Source organism: Colletes latitarsis, chromosome 6 (assembly GCF_051014445.1).
Source record: "Colletes latitarsis isolate SP2378_abdomen chromosome 6, iyColLati1, whole genome shotgun sequence".
Taxonomy (NCBI): domain Eukaryota; kingdom Metazoa; phylum Arthropoda; class Insecta; order Hymenoptera; family Colletidae; genus Colletes; species Colletes latitarsis.
The window spans coordinates 5869419-5893163 of record NC_135139.1 but is presented as its reverse complement, the minus strand read 5'-3'; the positions used below and the strand labels follow the sequence as shown (position 1 = coordinate 5893163).

The 23745-nt window shown below is 34.3% G+C and overlaps 1 protein-coding gene across 4 annotated transcripts in view; it reads right to left on the bottom strand.

Moving 5' to 3' along the window:
* Positions 1 to 23745, bottom strand: part of Sema2a (Semaphorin 2a) — a 1678677-nt gene that overhangs the window by 24067 nt on the left and 1630865 nt on the right. For all 4 annotated transcript variants that reach the window (XM_076766929.1, XM_076766930.1, XM_076766928.1 and 1 more), the window contains 3 exons: positions 15802 to 15864; positions 13660 to 13767; positions 10514 to 10784 (listed from right to left, as the gene is read on the bottom strand). In XM_076766929.1, the coding sequence (XP_076623044.1) occupies positions 10514 to 10784; positions 13660 to 13767; positions 15802 to 15864 (442 nt within the window). The remainder of the gene's footprint in view (positions 1 to 10513; positions 10785 to 13659; positions 13768 to 15801; positions 15865 to 23745) is intronic.

Genomic DNA, 23745 nt, shown 5'->3' with positions numbered 1-23745 from the left:
AGAGAAAACGGGCAGACTGAGAGATAGTCGAATATAGCGTATACTCAATTAGACTTGTCGTCTGGTCTTTGCTTTTGACGTTATTCGTGCCTGGGGACCGAGGAAGGCCACGGAGAAACCAAAGGTTTCGATCTAACAATACTTGAAACTTTCCAACGCCTAGTATACAAAGCGAAGGAAAATATGGCAACGTTCGAAGAGTGATCTTTTGTCAGAAAAGAAATTAAATTGCTTTTTATTCTGAGAATATTAAATTTTGAAGAAGATTAGATTGAAAAGCACGTACAAATTTATTGCAAGATGTTCCGACCTAAAAGTGTTGGTTGCCTTCGGTAAATAAAAATACGTTTAAATAAATATCTATAAGAATATGTAGGATGCTTAATAAAGTATTAAAAGTTATTTTCTAAAAAATTGTTAAGGGTAATGAAACAATTTTTCCTTGGTTTTATACAATTTTCAGGGGTGTTTTATATGACATATTAAGCATTACATATGGATATCCAAGAAGATAAGGGTGAGCCACCCTCCAGTGTTTTTTATGGAATGGCATATAACCTTTTATTTTTAGATATTTTATCTATAAATAACTGACATGGATTTGAAACGTTTTCCTACCACACGTTATTTTAGGAATGGAATAATAAATCACTTTTCAGGGTTATATTGAAATTTTAATTCAGATTTATTAAATGATCAAAGAACTATCCATTGAACTCCAATTGTTTATTTATCTCCTTTGTTTATGCAAGCTCTTAACAACAAACATAAAGTGACACGTGCACAAATATTAGAAGTTTTTCATTTCATATTCCATTGTTGTGGTACTTGCAAGCATTATTTTATTTTCATAAAGACTTAACAAATGTATATACAGGGTGTTCGGCCACCACTGGGAAAAATTGTAATGGGAGATTCTAGAGGCCAAAATAGGACGAAAATCAAGAATACCAATTTGTTTATGGAGGCTTCGTTAAAAAGTTATTAACGTTTAAAGTTCCACTCGTGCTGAATTTTTTCCTCGGAAATGAGCAGGGTTTTGGGGTTATGTCTATTCACCAAAAATGATTGTAACTGACCTCCGCAACTGAAAATAATTTTTCCAGAATGATTTCAAATTTTTTATTTTTGCTGAAAAATTTAGACACCAACCCTCTGCCGATTTTTCTTAAAAATCCGTTTTTCATTTTTAATAAATTTGTTTGGCGCTACACAAAAAAGTTATTCAATACTTTTTTGTAGGTACCTATGAGCTCTACTTCAGAAAAAAGTTTCATTGAAATATATTAACTATTGTAGGAGTTATGGCTATTTGAAAATTGGACCATTTTATGGGGGTTTTCTCACTTTACGGTATTAAGGAACAAGTTTTCGAATATTTTTGTAATTTGTACATATCCTTGAATAAAATATGCGTTGTTTGGATTTTGAAACATTAAAATCGGCCAATCCGTTCAGGAGTTATGACATTTTAAAGATTCGCATGGAATTTCAAGGAAGCATTTCTTTGTCTCACATTAGATTTTCGATGAGGAATTTTTTTCTTGAAAATATGTAGGATTTCGGGGGTACATGTAATGACCAAAAATGATTGCAATCGAACCCTGCAACTAAAAATAATTTTTTTAGAACGAATTGAAACACGTGAAATTGCAGGGGAATTATTCATTCATGATCAGACATTATATTTTCGGTAACAAATTTTTTTCTCGAAACTGGGTAGGATTTCGGGGGTATGTGTATTCACCAAAAATGATTGTAATTGACCTCTGCAACCAAAAATAATTTTTTTAGAATGATTTGAAATTTTTTAATTTAATTCTTTAATAACTTTTTAACGAAGCCTTAGTCAGAAATTAATATTTTTGATTTTTGTCTTATTTTGACCTCTAGAATCTCCCATTAAAATTTTTCCCAGGAGTGGCCGAACACCCTGTATAGATGTATAATCTTGCGTAATTTCTATGAAACAATTACTTTTCATTGTGTTACGCAATGCCAGTGCCAATGATAGCTTCAGAAATTTGAAACAGTATCAACGTAAAACATAACTGCGAGTCTTAAAGGGGCGTTTTAGAATTTTAAATACAAAATTAAAGGTTCTTATAGTTGTTTTTCATGCAAGAATATGATGCAAGAATTGAATTATATTGTAGTTTTAAAAAATCTTAAAAAAAAAAACAAAAAATCTGATTTTTTAATCTGAAACTATCAGATTGCCCCTCTGAAATATGCATGGTAAGATAAAACGTTTCCAATAAATGTTATTTGTTTTTAGATAAGCTATCCTGAAATGCAAAGATTTATGTGCCGTTCCATATAAGAGAATGGAGGGTGACATCCCTCTGCATTCTTGGGATGCCCAATTGCAATACCTCATGTGTCACATAAAAAGCCCCCAAGAACCCCATAAAACCAAAAAACGTATTTTGTCTCAATTCTTAATAGTTTCCGAAAAAGTTTCTGACACTTTATATCGTCCAGCCTATTATAATACGAAAATAAAAGAAAATAAGGGGAAAGTACAAATTAATTTTCTTCAACTAAACAAGATATAGAAACGTAAAATATTGCATTATTTTTAGAAGATTACTCTAGTAGATTACCCGGTTTCGGTTTTCTCTTAAACGAGTTTGGTTTACCCGTGAAAACCGAGTTATAGAAAAAAGCGTACCCACTCTGTTAACCACAGGAAGTGGACGTTTGGGGCTGCTTTAACGTTTGCGGTTTCAGCACATTGCGCATATTCACAGACAACTTAGATGCCAAAAAAATGATTAAATTGTATGAAAGAGGCCTAGATGCCAACCCGACAGAAAATTTTTTGTCAGTAATAAAACATAAGCTTCAAGGACACCGTAGTTTGTCACTCAAGACATTAATTAGAAAAATTCGTAAGATATGGAGGTCTTCACCCAATTAATAATGTCGAGAAAATATGCCTAAACGTTGTAAAGCAATTAAAGCCGTTATTTAAAAGCTACGTGCTAGTTTAACACTATATTTTGTAAGAAGTGTATATATGTTTAAACCGTAGGAACGTTGACACGAAAGGGAAATGTTATCGTTGGCGTCCATGATGGAAATATTTAGGCTATCTGCATCAAACTTTAGTCGAGAATAGTCACTTATGGTTTTCATGCTTACGTTTTTATTTTTTTGTGTTAAATAGTTATAGTAATATTAAATAATATAGTTTATATCGTTAAGTTTAAAGTGTCCAAATCATTGGACCATCCCTGACATCCTTACAATTTATGGACTGAGCCAATTTGACTCATTTAAAATTTTATTTCCATGTATATATAAAACTTAAATATTATTTTTTAAATACATATGTTAATTTTTGGTTCTGTAATTAAATATATATAAATATTAATTCCTTCCCTCCGCCGAACCCTTCATTTCGTATTGTCGAATGTGGTATATCTATTTTTACGGCTATGAGTCAATTTGATTTATAAAATAATTTAACAGTTAATCGGTTTAAACACATAAAATGTATGGCTTACGCGAAGAAAGTATTTATCAGAATTCTAAAATGATGCGTAAACATTCATGTTCAATCTTATCAATTTATTAGTTAGCTGAGGCCAAAAAAGCCTTATCTACCAACCTCTTTCGCCATTTCGATTTATACATCGCGTGTGAACAGATCATTTTCAGTGAAATAATATAATTTTATAAAATTAATTTTTTGTAAAATAAGTTGGTTTACCAAGGTAATTTCGATATTTATTTGTAGAAAGTATTTCAAAAACAGAGTTTTTAATAATAAATCTTTCATTTAAATTGATTTGGAACAATCTTTTTTGCAAAAAACTTCAATTTTGTTGTATGAATAAAAAAAATAGATAATCAACATCCGTAAATCTAGTGTTAATATACAGTCAGTCGTGAAAGTCTTCGTACACCCCCTAAAACGATCGTTTGATTACAAATGCTGTGCCACTTTTCTTCTATATTTTGCCTCTTCCGTCCGCTCCAAAAATATTATACTTACTTTCGTCAGTGAATAATACTCTTTCTCAAAATTGTATATTCTCGTTTTCATGTTTTTTTGTGAATTCAATTCTCTTAGAACGGTTGATGTCACTGACTAAGGGTGCATGACCACGATATCCAGATTTTCTTAAAATTCTTCGAATATTTTCAAGGTGTACTGTTTCCCCAAAATCATTTTCTACTTCTGCGGCTATTTTTGGAGCACTTACTTTTGGATCTTGGCGTATAATTTGCAGTACAGATCGAACATCTCTATTACTTAGGATTTTAGGACGACCACTACGTGTTTTATTTTCATATTTACCAGTTTTGAATTTTTGAATTTTGAATTTTGAATTTCTTTATTATGTACTGAATAGTAGAATGTTTTCTGCCCACAATGTTAGCAATTTCACGGAGAGATTTCTTCTCCTTATACAACTTAACAATTAATTCCCGCATTTCAACGCTTGTTTCTCTCCTGGAAGCACTCATTGTCGCTAAATGATTGTTAGACATCTTTCAATGAAATCACGATGTCATGACAATATAAACAAAATATTGTCGGAGAAGCCCGGGTATTATGTTTCAAAAAACTAGATTTATTAGATTTATTACCTTTATATTTTAGTGTACGAACAATTTTGTGACATACAGATTTCGTTTTTTCTTCATTGTATAAAATATTCTTAAAAAAAACAATAAATTTTTATGTAGTTTAATTAACAATATCATACATAATAATAAATGAATATAATATTATACGAAATTGTTACTTATTTTCTTTAAAATTACTATTTTAGGGGATGTACGAAGACTTTCGTGACACTGTATTTCCAATTTGTAGAGAAATCTAATAGAAAATAATTAATTTCTCGAGATTTATTGCGTCCTCGGTCTTAATAAACAAACTGCAAATCGTTCTATGAATTAAAATAACCGTTCCGTGAGGTAAGTCAAGGAGTTAACCCGATTGCACGCATTCTCCGGGACGCTGACTTCCAACGAACGTAAAGAGAAAAAAGAGAGAGGACCGAGCTTTCAGAACGCTCGTACGCGGAAACGTCCCATGGAAGGAAACAAATGAACGAGGAACGCCTGAGCGTCATTTGACACGCGCAAGGATCCGTGAAAGTGGACGGTCGTCAGTCGGTTATTCAGCGCTTGTTAAGCTTCATCTACCAGCCGTTTTCTCCTCCATCTTGCCCGTGTTCCGCATCCTCTCTTCGCGATCCTTTATCTCCCAACCGTCCCGCAAATCGCATCGATCTTCATTGCACATACTTTACCGGGAACTCCGCTCTCTAAAAAGAGGGGCAGAGAGAAGGATCTCGAATGACAGAGAAAGAGAGAACATTATAGGGAGGAGCAGCCCAGAAGTATGAGCAGCACGTGAACCTATCCGTCTCGGCGAGGTTTCTCCTGCATTTAATCAACGCCTCTGTTAATAGACAAACTCGATGCGGGGAACGGCCCTTGATGGTAACGTCCCGAGTTGGAAAGCGTAGGCAATGGAGCAGTTGGAACGGGCAAGGGTGAAAGGGCGCCGCCTTCGAATTAAACGACGAAACAAACGGCTAATCATGCATCCAGCGGGTTAGGGGGTTGCGAACAAGGGGCGCGCGGGTGGTCGGGAAGATACAAAGCGGGGTCGACGTTGTACTTCCTCGACTCGTTTCACTCTTTTCGCTTTCGTAACCCCGCGCCGTCGCACAGTGGGGCCATTGCACGCCAAACGCGATAAAAAGTGTGTTAACTCCGTAATTGGTTCGGGGAGTTAAATTATATAGCAAATCAATTCTTCTTGATTTACAAAAATAACACATTACTTAAACAATAGCAAGAACATTTACTATTTTGATTACTTGCGTCGTACAGTGGATTGAAATGCAGAAAACGCGGTCAAAACCTATTTTTGACGTAATTTCTCGGTTGAAGTTAAGTACAAACATGTAATTTTATAGATCATGACGAATTTTTAAAACCTTTAGCAAAAACGCGACAAGAGCTAATAATTGGAAAATAATTTTTCCAAAACGATTTCAAATTTGTATTCCCCGACGAAAAATTTTACACCTTCTCGAATTTTTTTCTCAAAAGTAGGTAGGATTTCGACGGTATGTCTAATAACTAAAAATGATTCTAATTGACCACCGCAACCGAAAATAATTTTTCCAGAACGATTTGAAATTTTTGAATTTAATTGTTAATAACTTTTTAACGAAGCCTCCATCAGCAAATTGATATTCTTGATTTTCGTCTTATTTTGGCCTCTAGAATTTCCCATTAAAATTTTTCCTAGGGGTGGCCAAACGCCCTATAGAGGTGTCGATTTGTAACCCGTTATAGTAATCGATTTTTTAAAGAATTAAGTAAGAGTTAAATTTATGAATTTCATCTAGAATTCCGTGCTTGATTATAGGGTACAGGAATTAAATTTTGAAAAATCAAATACAGAATACGATACCTCATTTATTTACCTTTATTTTCATTTTTTTGTTATGTCAGAAAAATAGATTTTGTCCGCGTTTTTCGCTTTCGTAACCCCCACGGTCGGTTCGAGGAGAGGTCGAATCCAGGCACGCTTCGGAGGGCGGCAAACAACACCCTTGTGAGAAATATAAGCCAACTATGCTCTGCGCCTGGTATTATTTCGCGCCGCGGCAGCCAGCGCGTCGTCGTTCGGCCGCGAGAGAATTACTCTAGACAAGGTACAACCCCGGATGAAGGTAAAATTAATTGACAACTTTGTCGGGAATTTATGATTCGAGCCGCGGTAAGAAACGTTCGCGGCGCACAGCGCGAATGAAATTGTCTCGCGACAAGCTGCGCGACTAAATTATTCTTCTTCGGAGATGGGGCGGAACGCGCGTTCGCTGTTACTTTCGTCGAAATTTCGCGGTGTACCTCGCCCGACTCGCAAGAAAGAAACAGCAGACGCGGATTCACTTTGGAGTTAATGAACCTCGACTACTGGGTTTCGATGCAGAAAGGGCCTTCGAGAATTAAGAAAATATATCTTTGCTTGTTTGTGTTTATATTCTTCGTTTCATTTGTTTTGAGAAGGAGTTTGGAACAAATTGATGTTTTTATGCTTTTGTCTCATTAGTGGAAATAAACCTATAATTCTAAAATTAAAACTACAATTCACTCGGTATATAGTCAAGACTCCGCTTTGTACGGCCATCGAATTTTTCGAGCAATGAACAAGAAAATGATTCAACATTAATGACTCCTGCATCCAAAGAATCAATGTGGCATTTTGCAGAGAAATGCAAATGCCTTTAGAAAGATGGTAAAAAATCCATTGATAATTTCTCGAAATTATTTTTGTGAGAGTGTGTCACTTGTATTACATTTAACATTTTTATTTTGTAATAAACGTTAACCATTCGTTTAAGCAGTATCTTATCCCTTTCATGCTTCAAAACCTATTTACGAGTGATTTTATTAAAATAATCCCTACATAAATGATGCGTCTAACAATTTTAATTTTTAATTTATTTAAAATTATTAATAAATAAAAAAAATAATTATAATTTTAGTGAAATAAAAATATAATTTAAATTTATTCGTTACATTTGATTATTTCATAAATCTTATTAAAAACTTATAAGTTGAAACAGTCTAAACATTTTACAGTTACAAGGTTATAATTTTATTTCTATAAATATGTAATCTATTTTTTCGTGTTCAATAACCATACTGTCGTTGTGACACTAATTACAAGATTCCCTGAATAATAATGAAAAACATAATTAGCATCTCTTGCGGTCTAAACAAACGAAACCACCATCGACGTATTTCGATCCGATTACCAGATTCTATCCCCTGTACACAGGACACGTTCTAATCTACATTTTCCAATTTCCCTGCATCGAATGCCGACTAATGTTTCGCACGGCGTCGAAAAATCGGAGCGGATCGCGGCAATCCCTCTAGCTGATCGGAACCCCGGTAAAACTGATTAAAGATCGAGTCTGGGGGCGCAGGGTGATGTAAAGGGCGTTTCTCCGACCAGGGCAGCGATGCGAAAAACTTCGACTTCCTCGACCCTTTTCTCTTTTCGGAGAAGCTGCCATGGACGAGCATTTAGTCGGGGAAAATCGTGGCCCGGGTGTTATTTTATTACTCTTCGTTCTTAGAACGTACACCCTCTCTAAAGCTTGACGGTATACTGCGCGTTGCCCTTCGAGAACCGCTTTCTATCTTCCCCACACCACGGCAGCCTTCTTTGCACGGAACGTTCCACGTTTTCTGTGGAAACCCTCGACACGCTCAATGACGGAACTGTCAGTCCTTTGCCCCCGCGGGGAAAACAGGCGGCGCCGTGGTATCGGCTTTATACGCAACTATTTAAGCGAGGTACGTGTTTCTTGCAATGTTCGCTTCAAAGAGTCTCGCCGTGTAACGAGAAGGCCTTTTCCCCTTCGCTCTTTCGCGTATTTCCTCAGGAAATCCGCATTCGGATTCTAATGAAAATTTCTTTGTCGACCGAGCACACCTTAACGAGAACCTTTTGCTGCGTCTCAAGGCTGATGCAGCTTTTTGCGAATTGATGACGAATGGGTCTGCGGTTAACTTCCTCGTTGGAATTACAGTGTTGCTTTTCAGGTTGTCGCAATTTTCGACCGAGGACAGAGCCAAGACAACATGAAAGACCGGCAAGTGTTGCAGGAACTAAGGGGCCGTTAATTACAGTGCTGCATGTAATTATAAATTGAATCGTATTTCTACATTCTCCACAATATCAAAAAAATAATTGGAAAAACCATTTGTGTACAGGTAACCCTCCTATAACACGGTAGATAGGTTCCTAGAAAATGCCGTGTTGTGTGAAACCGTGTTATATGAGACTCAAAGCCAGTACAAAAAGGGGAGTTACGTTCCGAAAATTTATTAGAAATAAATATTTTTTTTTAATTCTACATAGCAACTTAATTTTTATGAAAAACATAAATGTATGTATAACACAAAACAAAGAAATACAAAAAATATTATTTTAATTTAACACAACCTTAATTTAATAAATTATAATTTGTTTATATATTTTCATGTAAAACCATTATAGTTCATTATTCCTTCGCGTCATTATTTTAAGGTAATTTAGTTTTTAAATATGTCAAGCAAAAATCATGTTATCCAGTGCTGTAGAAGTACAGTGTTGTACAAATGTTTTTACAATTTTCTTATCGTGTTAGAGCGAAAACGTGTTATAGGATGCCGTGTTGTAGGAGGACTACCTGTATTTTCATTTTACGAAATAACCAAACATGAGGAAACGAAGAATAGAAATTAAATTTTTTTTTTAAATTATATAATATCTATTTTAGGCTGCGAAAAAACATAAACTTAATATTAATTTTATTTATCTTTCATTACTTGTAATAATTATACTTTTTTAGTATTTTTAAGAGACTGTGTTATCCGATTTTGTGTAGGACATTATGTGACAAATTTAGTCTTATATGCCATATATTCGTGCCGAGTTTTGTACTACAATTTAAAGCAATATTTTAAACATATAATGAAATATTAGTAAACCTCTTCTTGTTTACAACTTCCTTTCCTTTCGGAAAACTATTGTATCCTCACTACAAAACTACTTTGATTTTTTATTAAAATATAGTTCAACGCTTTTTATTAAAACGTTGACATTTTCAAATTGTTTACCCACTAACAAGCCTGGACGTCGTTGTATTTTATTTCTTATAAGTAAATTGCAGATCCTTATTCAAATTCATATTTTATTAGGAACTTCGTAGAGGGTTGTCTCAACCCCTAAATATAATAATTCGTATCTTACTTTAAGTATTTCTTATATTTTTGCATATTAACTGCATTCTGTAGTTTTTTGACAATTAAAATTTCCCATAAATGCATAAACATTCGCAGTCTAGTATAAATTATTCTTATTATCTAAATTATCCAAAGTTTTGTTTGATACTGTCCATTCTTCTCATCATAAACTTTATTGTACAATAAAACGAAATAAAATTTGTTCAACGATAAATGTCCTTTTTCTCTGTCTTGCCTAATAAATAATGATAATCGCTAAAAATATTTACCATGTTTGTCAGAAATCCAAGACACGATTTTCATCCTTTAGACATGTACATATTTAGTTAATCAAGTCAACGAAATAACAACGAGTAATCTATTTTCATTAAAAATAACATGTAAATTGTTCTGAACGAATTTCATTTATGTTAATGCTTTTGTACTATAATAAGTAACTTTTTAATTTTTTCCCTCATTTTAAAGTTTCTTTGACCCGAAGAGTCGTCGTCTTTATGTTAATAAAGTGAGATCCAATCGTTGCTCTTACGACCAACGTTTTTCTCAAGAACATTTATATCTCAAAATAGGATACGCAACGATTTCGAATTTAAAGTATTATTAGGATGATTCTATCTCGTTATGGTTTCGCGTTTGCCGTAAAACGTGTCGATAGGCGGAGTACTAATTTCCCGGATATTGCCTCGTTTGAGACTAAGAAGAAGAAATTACTGGATAGAAGGGTACTTACTGTCCAGCCATTTGGAGTCGTACTTCAGCGTCCTCTTGAAACTGAACTCCTTGTGACCAGTAGTTAAATTGTAGAGATCCGTACGGAAGATCACGGTATCGGCTTTCGTGAATTCGGCATTGGTACCGGAATAAAGTGCTGGCAGATTCCCAGGATTGCCCTTTTCCACCCAGACTGCCGTCGAATTGTCCGCGGGGTCGTAAGGACACTTTGCTATGCCCTGTCCCACGCCAGGGACGAACTCATGGCGAGGTAAATGAGTCAGATTGCTCTGTAAAACAGCAAATATGTAACGTTATACGTCTGAACTATGTGGTTGATGCGTTAAACGTTTAACAATGACAATGTTTCTATTTATTGCAAGAGGAAAGAAAGTCCAGATCTGAATTACCCTCGGAAAAACTGAACTACAAATTATTCAAGTTGCGATCACCTATGGTTTTGCATGATTTTGATCAAAGAACGTTCTTTAAAGACAACTATTTTAAAAAAATAATGCAGTTCTTACATCTCAAGGAATAAATGTCTAGAAATACATGCGGTATTTTTAACAAGTAAATGTTGCTTTATTAACTTTTAACCGAGACAATAATTCGACTAATATTGTAGGTTGTCAGCGAAATTTACAAAATATATAGAAGGTGTTCGGTCGCCCCTGGAAAAAATTTTAATGGGAGATTCTGGAGACCAAAATAAGACGAAATTCAAGAATATCAATTTTTTGACTGAGGCTTCATTAAAAAGTTATTAAAAAATTAAATTAAAAAATTTCAATCATTCTGAAAAAATTATTTTTGATTGCAGGGCTCATTTACAATCATTTTTTATGAATACACATACCTCCGAAATCCTACGCATTTTCGAGAAAAAAATTCATTACTGAAAATATAATCTCTGACCATGACTGTCTGTTACCCTGAAAATTGAAAAGTTTCAAATCATTCTGAAAAAATTATTTTTGGTTGCTGGGGTCAATTATAATCATTTTAGGTCATTAGGCATACCCTCGAAATCCTACCCACTTTCAAGAAAAAAATTCAAGAATGTGTAAAATTTTTCGACAAAATTAAAAAATTTCAAATCGTTCTAAAAAAATTAGTTTCGATTGTGGGGGTCAATTACAATAGTTTTTGATGAATAGACCTACCCCTGTAATTCTACCCACTTTCTAGAAAAAAATTCAGTATGGGCGGAACTTTAAACGTTAATAACTTTTTAACGAAGCCTCCATCAAAAAATTAGTATTCTTGATTTTCGTCTTATTTTGGCCTCCAGAATCTCCCATTAAAATTTTTCCCAGGCTGAACACCCAGTATAGGGAAAATAAATTAAATTAAATAAGTTATTGCCAATGAAAAAGTTCCACTCCTATAATCATTTCGTGTAACTGAAAACACTTTCGTAAAAAAGATAAATGATGATCCTATAATTTATCTTCATTTTAACGATGACAATTAGGATCACAACTGGCACGATAGGTCTTTCTTTCTCCGTAAAATACAGTATTAGCATGCTTTCTTTTGCACTTCAGAAGCTCGAATGTTTTCAGTGATACGATCGAAATGAAAAATATATGTATTACTTTGCCTTTAGTCATAGTTAAAACTTTATTTTTAATTGTAAATATAGGCAAATGCATATATTATTCCCTTAATAGGAAATTACACGTTCACTTGGCCCGTTTTGATTAACCTTTTCAAGGAAACGTATCAGAGAAGAACGCGACGCTTGCGCAAGACGGAAAATTTAGGGCTAGAACGACGCGTTTCTACGCAAAAGCTGCACGTTACTGCGCGAAACTCTATTACACGCACGGGAGTCGTAATCTTCGACAAAGCGAGACCAATATATTCTTTGACTTCATTACACGGGTGCTTGAACGCACGATTCATTTGCCCCGCTGCGTAACTATTACGCCCACACCATTGTATTTGCGACAGATTCTGCGTGAAAAATTAATGCTTCGACTAAACGATAAAATACGAAAGGTTGCGTGAAAATCGAAATAACAAAATATTTCGTGAAATGAAAGTTATCGAGTATTCAGCAATCTAAATTTTTCCAAGAATTCAATTTACTAATGCAAAAATAATTATATCGCATCAGTGTCTTTTATCAGTTTTGTACAATATTTTAACGTATTAATGTGTATACAGAATGCAGAATCGTAGTACAACCAAACAAAAAAAAGAAGATAAATCGGAAAGTTATAATACAAATTTTTTATAGGAGATTTTTCAAAGAAATCAATTTTTTAAATTCCTGGATTATACATGTAACTTGCCTATGGTACGATTTATCGAATGATATTTGTTACGTTTATTTGCATAAAGACTAAGATTGATATAATAAAACGAATACTCTATTAAATAGTAAATGAAATTAAAAAAAAATATTCATAAATTCGAGGCTTTCTAAAAATTTCTGTTCCAAAGCAAATCATAATATAATCTACGTAAGTTATAACACAATTTAACAACAGTTGATGTATATTACAATTCTCTACAAGTATAAAGCGTAAAAATGTTGTTTATAATGATTCTGACTTTGCTTTTTTGTTACAATAATAAGTATGAAGTCGAAGAAATAGAATAGCATTTTTTACGATTTGAATTCACTTAATTCTTATAATTATTCGCACCACCGTACATGCAAAATTGAAATTAATTTTAAGTATAACTATATGTATGATCTTTTTCATGAAATTCGATTCTCCTTTTCATTTCGCATAAGAAAGCATTTAAGCAAATAATAATATTTCACATATTATACCAGAAAATTTCCCTACTGTATTAAACAGTCAATCAATCGATAACAATATAAAATATTCATATAAATGTAATTGGTACTTTGCAAGTAAAATCAAAACGTCAAATGGAATTAACAATTAACCGGAATGTTAAATGCTTCCTCGACAACCTTTTGATACCCTGGCTTAATCCTCTTCAGAATAATACAATGATAATTAGAATTTGGTATTTCAATAAAATATATTTATTTATTTCAATCGTTCACTGTATCTCATTCGAAACAATATAGCGCCACGAAACTCAAGCAATTGCTTCCATTTCTACTAAACTTCCCGCAATTCAAGGTTTCCGATTCTTTCGTTTTCGAAAACGAACAACAAACATACGTATACTTACATAGATCACCCAATCTTTGGGCGCATGAGCGTTCGTGCCGCAGATGTAAAGCCGATTGCCGTCTCTCATTGGCTGGATCACTCTTATGTGATTCCGGCAGTCGAAGTGCTGCGAAAAGAGGGGAGGAAAATTGAATTTTCGGCGGGTACGCGCGAAGAAAAGTGGGAACTAGAGGCGTGGAAAACGCAGGGACACGAGTTCGATGCATGGTCACGGATTTTTCAGAAAATTATATAGAACGAAATCGAAGCAAAGTGTTGTACCGTGATCGATCACGTCGGTCGCGTATTTCGGGCCGAACCGACGCGCGAAAAATAAATTGGTTTGGCCGTCGCGTAGAGAATATTTCAGCGAACCTTATACGTCGACGATGCGTACGAAATGGAATCATTATAAGCGGCCCTCGATAAGAACGAACGCAAAATCGTAAACATCAGATCTGCCCGCACCTTTAAACTGGTGAAATAAAAAATGAAACGTTGTTACAGCACAGGTCGAATATTAAATTCTTTCAGTCTTTTGAAAACTGTGTTTTTCTGAGGATTATGATACATGGCTATCGTGTCATCTATATTGGAAAGGTGATATTAATAATTAGACGCACCTTTATGCAAATTCATATTTTTATTTATAGAATTAATGAAATGTGAGCTTTGTAGAGGATTGTCTCAACCCCTAAATATGATAATTCATATTTTGCTTTAGGTAAAGTATTTCTAGTTTTTTTAGAAATAAAATTTCCCATAAATAACCCTTGAAAAGAAACGCAAAAGATTAAAGTGAAACTATAGAATACGCTTGGAAATTTAATGATACAATTTTCAATTACACTTTTATAGGGATGGTCTTTACTTTCGTTAAAAATGACTCAATAACGACAGACATTATTTATTCGCAGTGATCAAACGTTTAATTTCACTAATCTTTGCGTGATTCAAATAATGAGAAGATTTACTTCTGGTATTATCATAGCAGTGAAATAAAAAATCTGAATCTTCAAAAATACTATTCTAGAGATTAGACGAATTATTACATAATTTAACAAAGTATAATACACAATAAAGTTAACAAAACGAGTAGAAAGATACTTCGTGTTAAACATCAAATACTGTCGGATAATCGATAGATAATTAACCCAGTCTAATTCCGTGTAACTTTGAAGTGACATACTCATTATCTATACTTTTACGTCTGATTTAATCCTATTACCAATATTGATCGATTATGAATTTAATATAACAGTGTATAATCATTATTTCACAATTTATTACGTCAATCGAAAATTTACATTTATGAAAAATTAATCTTTCAATTTATATCCTATTATTAGTGTTTATCAGTAGTCCTAACGTATAATATTTTTTTTGGAAATCAAGTATCATTTAAGTTACAGAAGGTTACCATGGCTTGAAACACAAATTCTTCTATGTTACTGAATATTATTAGCGTTTCCGGAAACATTAACATCGCCAAATGGATGCTTCATAAAATAAATACTTAGATTGAAAAAACATGTCGTAAATTTAATTCCGTTATTCGGTTTCACTAAAAGTTAAATCCCATTGAGTGATTTTAAATTTGATTCCTCTTTTCTGTTCCTTTCCTTTCTCTACTTCACTTTCGATTCATTTATTTTGCATGTAAAACGAAGAATAACAAGAGTAACGAAAGCTCTGTAATACCGGTACTTTCAAATGAACTCAAATTACTTTGATTCGCACAGTGCAAAATAAATATTCAGTATGCGCGTACCACGGTTACGTTTTATTATTTCAAATCTTATAGACAGTTTCGAGCGAAAGTTCTTCATTAAATCTACTAAATTTTACTCTTAGCTTGTGTTCCGTTACAAAATTTAATACGCCCGTTGTTTTTGACTCGAAGAAATCCATTACTTGCTTTCGTTTTTCAACATTTTTAAAATGCGTACAAATTTTTCTCTTCCTCGTAACGTTTTTCTTCGGTTATTTTCACGTGTTTTTCCTCGCAACGTTTCATTTTAGATTTCCGTAATTAAGTCGCCACTATGCTTCTGTTTCGAGCAACGTTAATTAGATACCCTCGATATTAAAATTCCGTCAAAAGAACAAAACATCTCGAGCCGTGCGATAAATACGATAATAAAATAAAGAAGTAAATCACCTCTGACTTCCCTTTGGACACACAATTTGCCACGTTGTTGGGCTCCAGATTAAGAGCGTCTCTCTGCAACAGAAAAGAAACGACAAGGTTAGATCATCGTGATATAATTTCTTTGAGCCAACGTCAAGTGTAGTGTATTTGTGTAATATTAATTAAATTTATGCTATCCACTCTCTTTTTACAGAGTTGGTACTGAACTTATGATATCATTAACTTTCTTGCTTTTGCGTATATAATACGAATTTTTAGTCTTAAAAAAATTTCGTACCATCTTATTTTTGTTGAATATATTCTTCTATATAGTGGTTCAATTGTATAAATACAGGGTGTTCGGTAACTGGTGATTTTCGAGAAAATCGGCTTTGAATTCTCGCTGGGTATGTGTGCACTTAACCATGTCTTGTTATAGCGGATCTCGCTATAAATGATTGTCTCGATGAGTATTATTGCAGTTTAAGTTTAAGTTAATAAACAATTCCATGACACTGGGGTGTTTTATATGACAAATTAAGCATTACATATGGATATCCCAGAAGATAAGGGAGAGCCACCCTCCAGTATTTTTTATGGAATGGCAAATAACCTTTTATTTTTTGATATTTTATCTATAAACAACTGACATAGATTTGAAACTTTTTCCTACCACACGTTATTTTAGGAATAGAATAATAAATCACTTTTGAGGGATATATTGAAATTTTAATTTAGATTTATTAAATGATCAAAGAACTATCCATTGAACTCCAATTGTTTATTTATCTCCTTTGTTTATGCAAGCTCTTAACAACAAACGTAAAGTGACACGTACACAACTATTAGAAGTTTTTTATTTCATATTCCATTGTTGTGGTACTTGCAAGCATTATTTTATTTTCATAGAGACTTAACAAATGTATATACAGGGTGTTCGGCCACCACTGGGAAAAATTGTAATGGCAGATTCTAGAGGCCAAAATAAGATGAAAATAAAGAATACTAATTTGTTGATGAAGGCTTCGTTAAAAAATTATTAACGTTTAAAGTTCCACCCGTACTGAATTTTTTTCTCGGAAATGAGCAGGGTTTTTGAGGTATGTCTATTCACCAAAATTTATTGTAATTGACCCCCGCAACTGAAAATAATTTTTCCAGAATGATTTGAAATTTTTTATTTTCGCTGAAAAATTTAGACACCTACTCCCTATCGATTTTTCTTAAAAATCCGTTTTTTATTTTTAATAAATTTGTTTGACACTGCACAAAAAAGTTGTTCAATACTTTTTTGTAGGTATCCATGATTTCTACTTCAAAAAAAAGTTTCATTGAAATATATTCACTATTGTAGGAGTTATGGCTATTTGAATATTGAACCATTTTTATGGGGTTTTTCTCATTTTACGGTGTCAAGGAACATCTTGTTCAATATTGTTAGAATCTCTACATATTCTTCGCCAAAATACGCGTTGTTTGCATTTCGAAACATTAAAATCGTCCAATCCGTTCAGGAGTTATGGCATTTTAAAGATCCGCATGAAGTTCCAGGGAAGCATTTCTCTGGCCTCAAATTAGATTTTCGGTAAGGAATTTTTTTCTCGAAAATGCGTAAGATTTCAGAGGTATGTTTATTCACCAAAAATGATTGTGATTGACCTCTGCAACCAAAAATAATTTTTTCAGAATGATTTGAAACTTTTCAATTTTCAGGGTAACAGACAGTCATGATCAGACATTATATTTTCAGTAATGAATTTTTTTCTCGAAAATGCGTAGGATTTCGGGGGTATGTCTATTCACCAAAAATGATTGTAACTGACCTTCACAACCAAAAATAATTTTTTCAGAATGATTTGAAATTTTTTAATTTAATTCTTTAATAACTTTTTAACGAAGCCTGTGTCAAGAAATTGATATTCTTGATTTTCGTCTTATTTTGGCCTCTAGAATGTCCCATTAAAATTTTTCCCAAGGATGGTCGAACACCCTGTATATATTTCTTTATTTTCAAATAAAACTACTTGCTATGATATTTTATCATAGGGTAAATTTGGCATACAAGGGGCCCATTAAGTTGGGAAAATGAGGGCCGGGCGAGGGTTAAATATTTGTAACATTCATCCCATAATATGCTCGTCCTAGGTGAAACGATTAAAGACGTACAACGCGAGAATTCATTTCGCGAGCTGGCTGCCGTCGAGCGAAAATAGGACGATCATTAAGAACACAAACGTCAAACGACCCTTGGGAACTCAATTACAACGCACACTCGTCGCAATATAGTTTTAAACTTCGTTAGTTCCGTCCATTATATGGTGCCTTCCTCGAGAGACGAGTACGAAAGGCGGGTCGATAAGAAATTCAGCCGTCGAGATGTCGACGGGGAGAAAATGAATCTTTCTCCATTGGAATGGCCGTTGAATGACTCGACGTGAGACGTCGTTGCCTCGTCGAAAGCTGGAAAATTCTATTTCGGCGTCGGGTGCCATAATTACGAGTTATTCGGGGAAGCAGAACCAGAGATCTTCGCCCGGGACATTCTCGTGTTCGTTCGACGTTCACCGTGCTTGGCAGCTGTCCCTCCTCTCTTCCTTTCTTCGACGACGACTGCTCGACACGGTCGACCTTAGCGCAAAGAGGTGTCAGGAGTGCATGCTTCACGTTTTGCAAGCGCACAGAAGAGGCCGCACTCGTGTCATTGTGCGGATCGCGACACCGCGCCAGACGGCGGCGGATGCGCCATTCGCTCGCCTTTCGAAACTTGCATGCTACGAATGCACCTCGGAATAAGGTCAACAGACACAGCTATGGAATAGGAACCTCGAGGAGGTATCACGTCAGACAACGTGTCTTCGCGTCGCGATGCGCAGGTCTTTGATATCTGACCCCCGATTTCAAAACAGATTTTTTATTAACACTTAGCTCAATAACCGGCTACATGTGCAATCCTTCAAATATTTCTTAAACAAATTTTATAGTTTTCTTATTGAAATATCGAAAAATCGCTTTGGATCCCCATTTATTCTGTACACTGTATATTTGAAATACAAGAATACTTAGATAAATGAACGGTAGTCATCTCTACTACCGAGGGGACTCCCCTGGACACACCAACGAAGCTCAACGTTGAGTAGTGTAACCGGATCTGGGCTCATATATCGATGAAATAATGCATACATATTACATAATGTAAAAATGAAACTTTTTTTTTTTTTTTTTTTTAATGTAAATTTTACCAATGTATTTGCGAGGGTTTTCCAATTAAAATAAGACCAAGCAAGATATAATTTGTTTTTAATCTATTTCTAACAAAGTATAAGATCGTGTTTGGGAGTGCCAAAAGAATGAGTTATTCTTGCTCATTAGCCTTCCTTGTATTGGAGTTCGCAGCCTGTGTCGGAGTTATTTCTGACTCACACCGAAATTATCCAAAATGAAAGAATAAATATGTTTAATTTTGTTGTAATCCTCTCCAGATTTAGAAAATACGACAAAAAAGTAATACGATTAGAATCATTAGAACTTATCCATATCTTTAAATGCGAGAATTTTGAACTATTAAAACTAAAACAGAACATTTAAACATATTTTCAGAAAGAAGAAAACAATAATAACTTACAAATACAACAAAAACATATTAGATAAATATATCCTATCCGTTAACTACTCAGATTTGTGTGATTTGTATACATCTATGAACGTAATTATTAATTAGAAGAGTGTTTTCTATCGATCAAAACATTCAATATTTTTATTTTTGATCACGGGTCGCGACACTGACGACGGTGCAAGTTAAAAACACCAGTAACTTCAGCCGTGTCAGGCGCGAGGGATGTAATCTCTCGAAACAAGGTCGTGTTCACGTGTGAAGAGCAAACATGCACTCGGGTGTACGTAGCGTCCTAACATAATTTAGAAAAACGGAAACTGCGAGTTCGCAGACCCTTCGGTCATGCGTTTCGACGCCTCGGGGGAGCCCCTCTCTTTCAAGCGTTTCGTGCGCCAGAGGTCGTGGACGCGATCCGGAAAAGGAAGTGGTTCGTTTGCACGGTCAATCGTCCGAAACGCGTTGGCCTTAACGATCGATCTCCTGCGGACGTCGCGTGCCGCTCCCCAGCGATGTCATGGCCAGAAACGGCGTTGATCCTCGAAATTGTCCTAGCCTGACCCGCCGTCGGGGGAAACCCAAAACGACCCGAAACAGCACCCGTTGGCGGTGATCTACGGCTAATAAATTAACGAAAGAATTGTTTTTGCTTCGTGCACGCGACCGTGCGGCGATATTTGTTATTCGAGCGATGCGAAAGACAGCAACAGGGACACTCGAACGTTGAAACAGTAGGACGGTCTGGGCACCGTACGCTCGACCAGACTTCCGGTTCTCGCGGCAGCGCGACACATTTCTTTCAGTGATATTTTACGCGACAGGGACAATTATTAATATTAAATTTCAGAGAAAACAATATTTCGTTCGAGCCAACACGACGAAATAAATTATTTAATTATTACGCACGAAATGCTGGATGTTTCGAACTCGTGACGATATCAACGAACATTAAGAAAAGTAGCACGTTTCATTCTGCTAAGTAAAGGAGCACATTTTATCGTTTTTTGATTGTGGATTTTCGCGCTGAAAACAATCACGTTTCAGCGTGCGTTCACTCTGAATTGATTCAATATATGTCGTATGAAATATTAACTGGGAAAAGAATAATTTATACAACGTTAGATATAATATTATGGATTAATATCTTTGAATAGATCAGATATCAGTGTTTGGACTCATTTTCACCAGAACCTCATCAATATTGGTACCATTATTATCAAAGTAAACTAAAAATTTTTATAATTCTAAGACCATCGCTACTCGGTACACTATTTCCTTCTTGCTTATTCTCGATATATCTATTCACCGTCTTTGTTGACAAAATCACATTCCTCTCGATTCTGACTCTCAGATGAAACTGGGTCATAGAAATTTAGACAAGCATTACTGTATTTTGACTGGAAAAATAGTTGCTATTCATCGCGATGATGAATCGCGTGTTTAACAATGTTGTGCATGCCAACGACAATTTGTTGCGTTTGTATTTGTAATAGATTTTCGGCGAGCGTAGAAAATTATTTACTCAATCGAAACGATAAAATGAATTGCTCCGAACTGAATCGAATCGGCTCCGGGGTCGCGGCGAGTGCAGCATAAAATGGAATTCCTGCGAGGAATTCTATTCTACAGGCTTCCATTGCTAGAACTTCGCGGATTGCACGAATCCGGGCAGACTTACGGCGACCGATTTACGCGCTTCGATCCGAACGAACGTTTCAATATTCACTGCAATTGTGATCGTTAAGTGCTTCGAGCACGACCAGGAAAAATTTTGGTCCACACGGGAACAGAATTTATATTACCACGGTGAAGGAAAATCGACTGAATTCGATTTATTTAATAACATCGAACTTGTGAATTCAATGATTCACAAAGCAATTACTTTATTATAGACGTATATAAATTTTAATATTAAATTACGGAACCTTTCGACGGATTTGGGATTCCATTCTTCAAGTTACAAAAATTATGAATATTATTTGTTGGCAATTTATGTTGAATTTGATTCGTGTAATGATTTGAAAACCCGGATTTTAATGAAACCCACAACACAACAGGTTTCCATAAAAATACGTAGAATTAATATCCTCAAATACAGTGTAATGATGTACTGTATGTGAATATATTTCTTCACGTTCCGTATGCAAAGAAATGCTGTTTCATATTTCTGTACTACCAACCAAACATATAATTACAGTAGGCTCATTAAAGTTGAAATATGAATCTTGATTTCTTGATGTCCTGATAACTAATAAATACCTTCTTTTTTCCTTGACCCGGGACATTTAGACTTGAACGCGTCACGAACAGGCAACGCGCATCGACGTACCGTATTCCAGACATCACCGCCCACAAATCTTATTGTGTTTCATTTCTCTGTGCAATAATTAAGTTCAACGATCTTAGCGTAGGAACGTATACTTTTACTTGAACCATTAATTACCATTATTATTGAACCATTATTATTGTTTCGGAGAATGAGATTCTAATACATTATTATTGAATATTCGTGAGCTGACATTTAGATGGAGAAAACAATTCTCTTAAATGTGACATATAATTAAATAAGATAACGAAAACACATAGCTTGCACTGTAAACTTTGGTTTATTCATACTTGTTTATTCCTTACTTCACTGTATAATTTTTGTTGGTCTTATTTGAAATTTTTTATAGAAGTAATTTTTAAGCATTTTTTCAGAATAAATATCATAAATGATTGTTAATGATTTTTGTGCATAAAAGCTTCTATATGTAGAAAGTTAGCATACCATGACACAAGAGTTATTTGATTTCTTTAACTTTGATATGTAAAAGATTTGCCATTACTGCGTTTGAAAAAGATTCTTAATCTTTTTAAGTTCATGGTTCAATTTATAAGGAATAAACTCGATATAATTCTCAATTACGAATAATTATATAGTAAGAATTTTTTAACCTATACAAAAGTAAAAATTCATGCGATCTCTTGTTATACATCTGCGTCACTATGTTTCCATTTTGTGCTATGGTGGTTATGAATTATTGATACAGATGAAGAAATAAGGCGAAAGTTTATTTAAGGAGAAGAAGACTAATGGCTTTCTGATTAGAAGTGGTGATATAGATAGTTAGTGATCTCATTTATTCGCTTTTCATTCCAGATCTTACGAAATTTTCACAAAATTTAATTCAGCAACAAAACAAAGTATATAAAAGGTTATATTATAAAAAATAGCCAAAAAGTGAAGCGTAATTATATGTGAATAACACAAAACAGATTGTGGATACTGAAGATAGGTTGTGTTCTGTGGAATAAGAATTAAAATCCAAACTGTGACTGTGCAGTAGTATAGACCACGTATAAATCAGACTCAATTTACCAATAAGAAATTTACAGTCATTCACACATATCTAGACCTTATTTCACTTATATTTTTAATGGTATAACTTTTTATGCACATTGTTTGTAGCAAATTTTGAAAAGGACCACGAATGAAAGTCGAAACTTTAATAAAAAGATCATTATCTATATGTTTCTAAACGATAAGCCATTACTCTTCTTCTTCTCAATTGTTATATCTTTAGGATGACTAAACTGTTTTCATTAACAAAGAAACTTGACTAGTCATAAAAACAACTTTTTCCATATTAAATTTTTTCTAAAGCTACTTTGGAATAAGTATTAAATTTATATCGACCAATTACATGTATGTATGTGCTTAAATATATTTCATTTTTTTTGTTTTGTTTATATTCACTTGCATATAACTGTGCAGAAATTACGAGTTGGCTAACGAGTTTTTATTAATTAGAGTATAATCTCCACCTAATAAACCCAGGAAAGTGGACCCATAGGAAGCAGGTTATACTATAAATAGTACACACTGGTCAACTTTTCATCTCTGCAGAATACATGCTGAAGACACTTATGCAGTGACACGTTCGCTTGTTTCATGTTACTTGCGAAACGTGCCATGTTTCGTAGAATGCACCGAAAAAACTGTGTACGATTATTTTCGTTATAAAGTATGTCAAAAGATAAACTCACTTTCAAAACAATAAAAGTATTTTAGCACTACACTTTCTTTTTCTACTTATTTTTGCACATCGGATCAATCCATTAGAAACACCGTGTTTACATGTTTCCTAGTAATATGAAGATATAAGATTGGGGAAAAAGAAATCCATTATTTTCATGTTCCAATATGTGCCGTTTTGTATTATAATTTGTTGCCATTCGATTTCGTTCAGTTTGGCCAAGGCTTCGCAGATGGAAATTCGATCCATCATGTTTTTTTGCGTCAATTCGTGTGGAACCCAAACATCGAGCTTCAATCCAGCTTTACGCAAATGTGATTTAAAACTGTTTTGTGGTCGATCTTT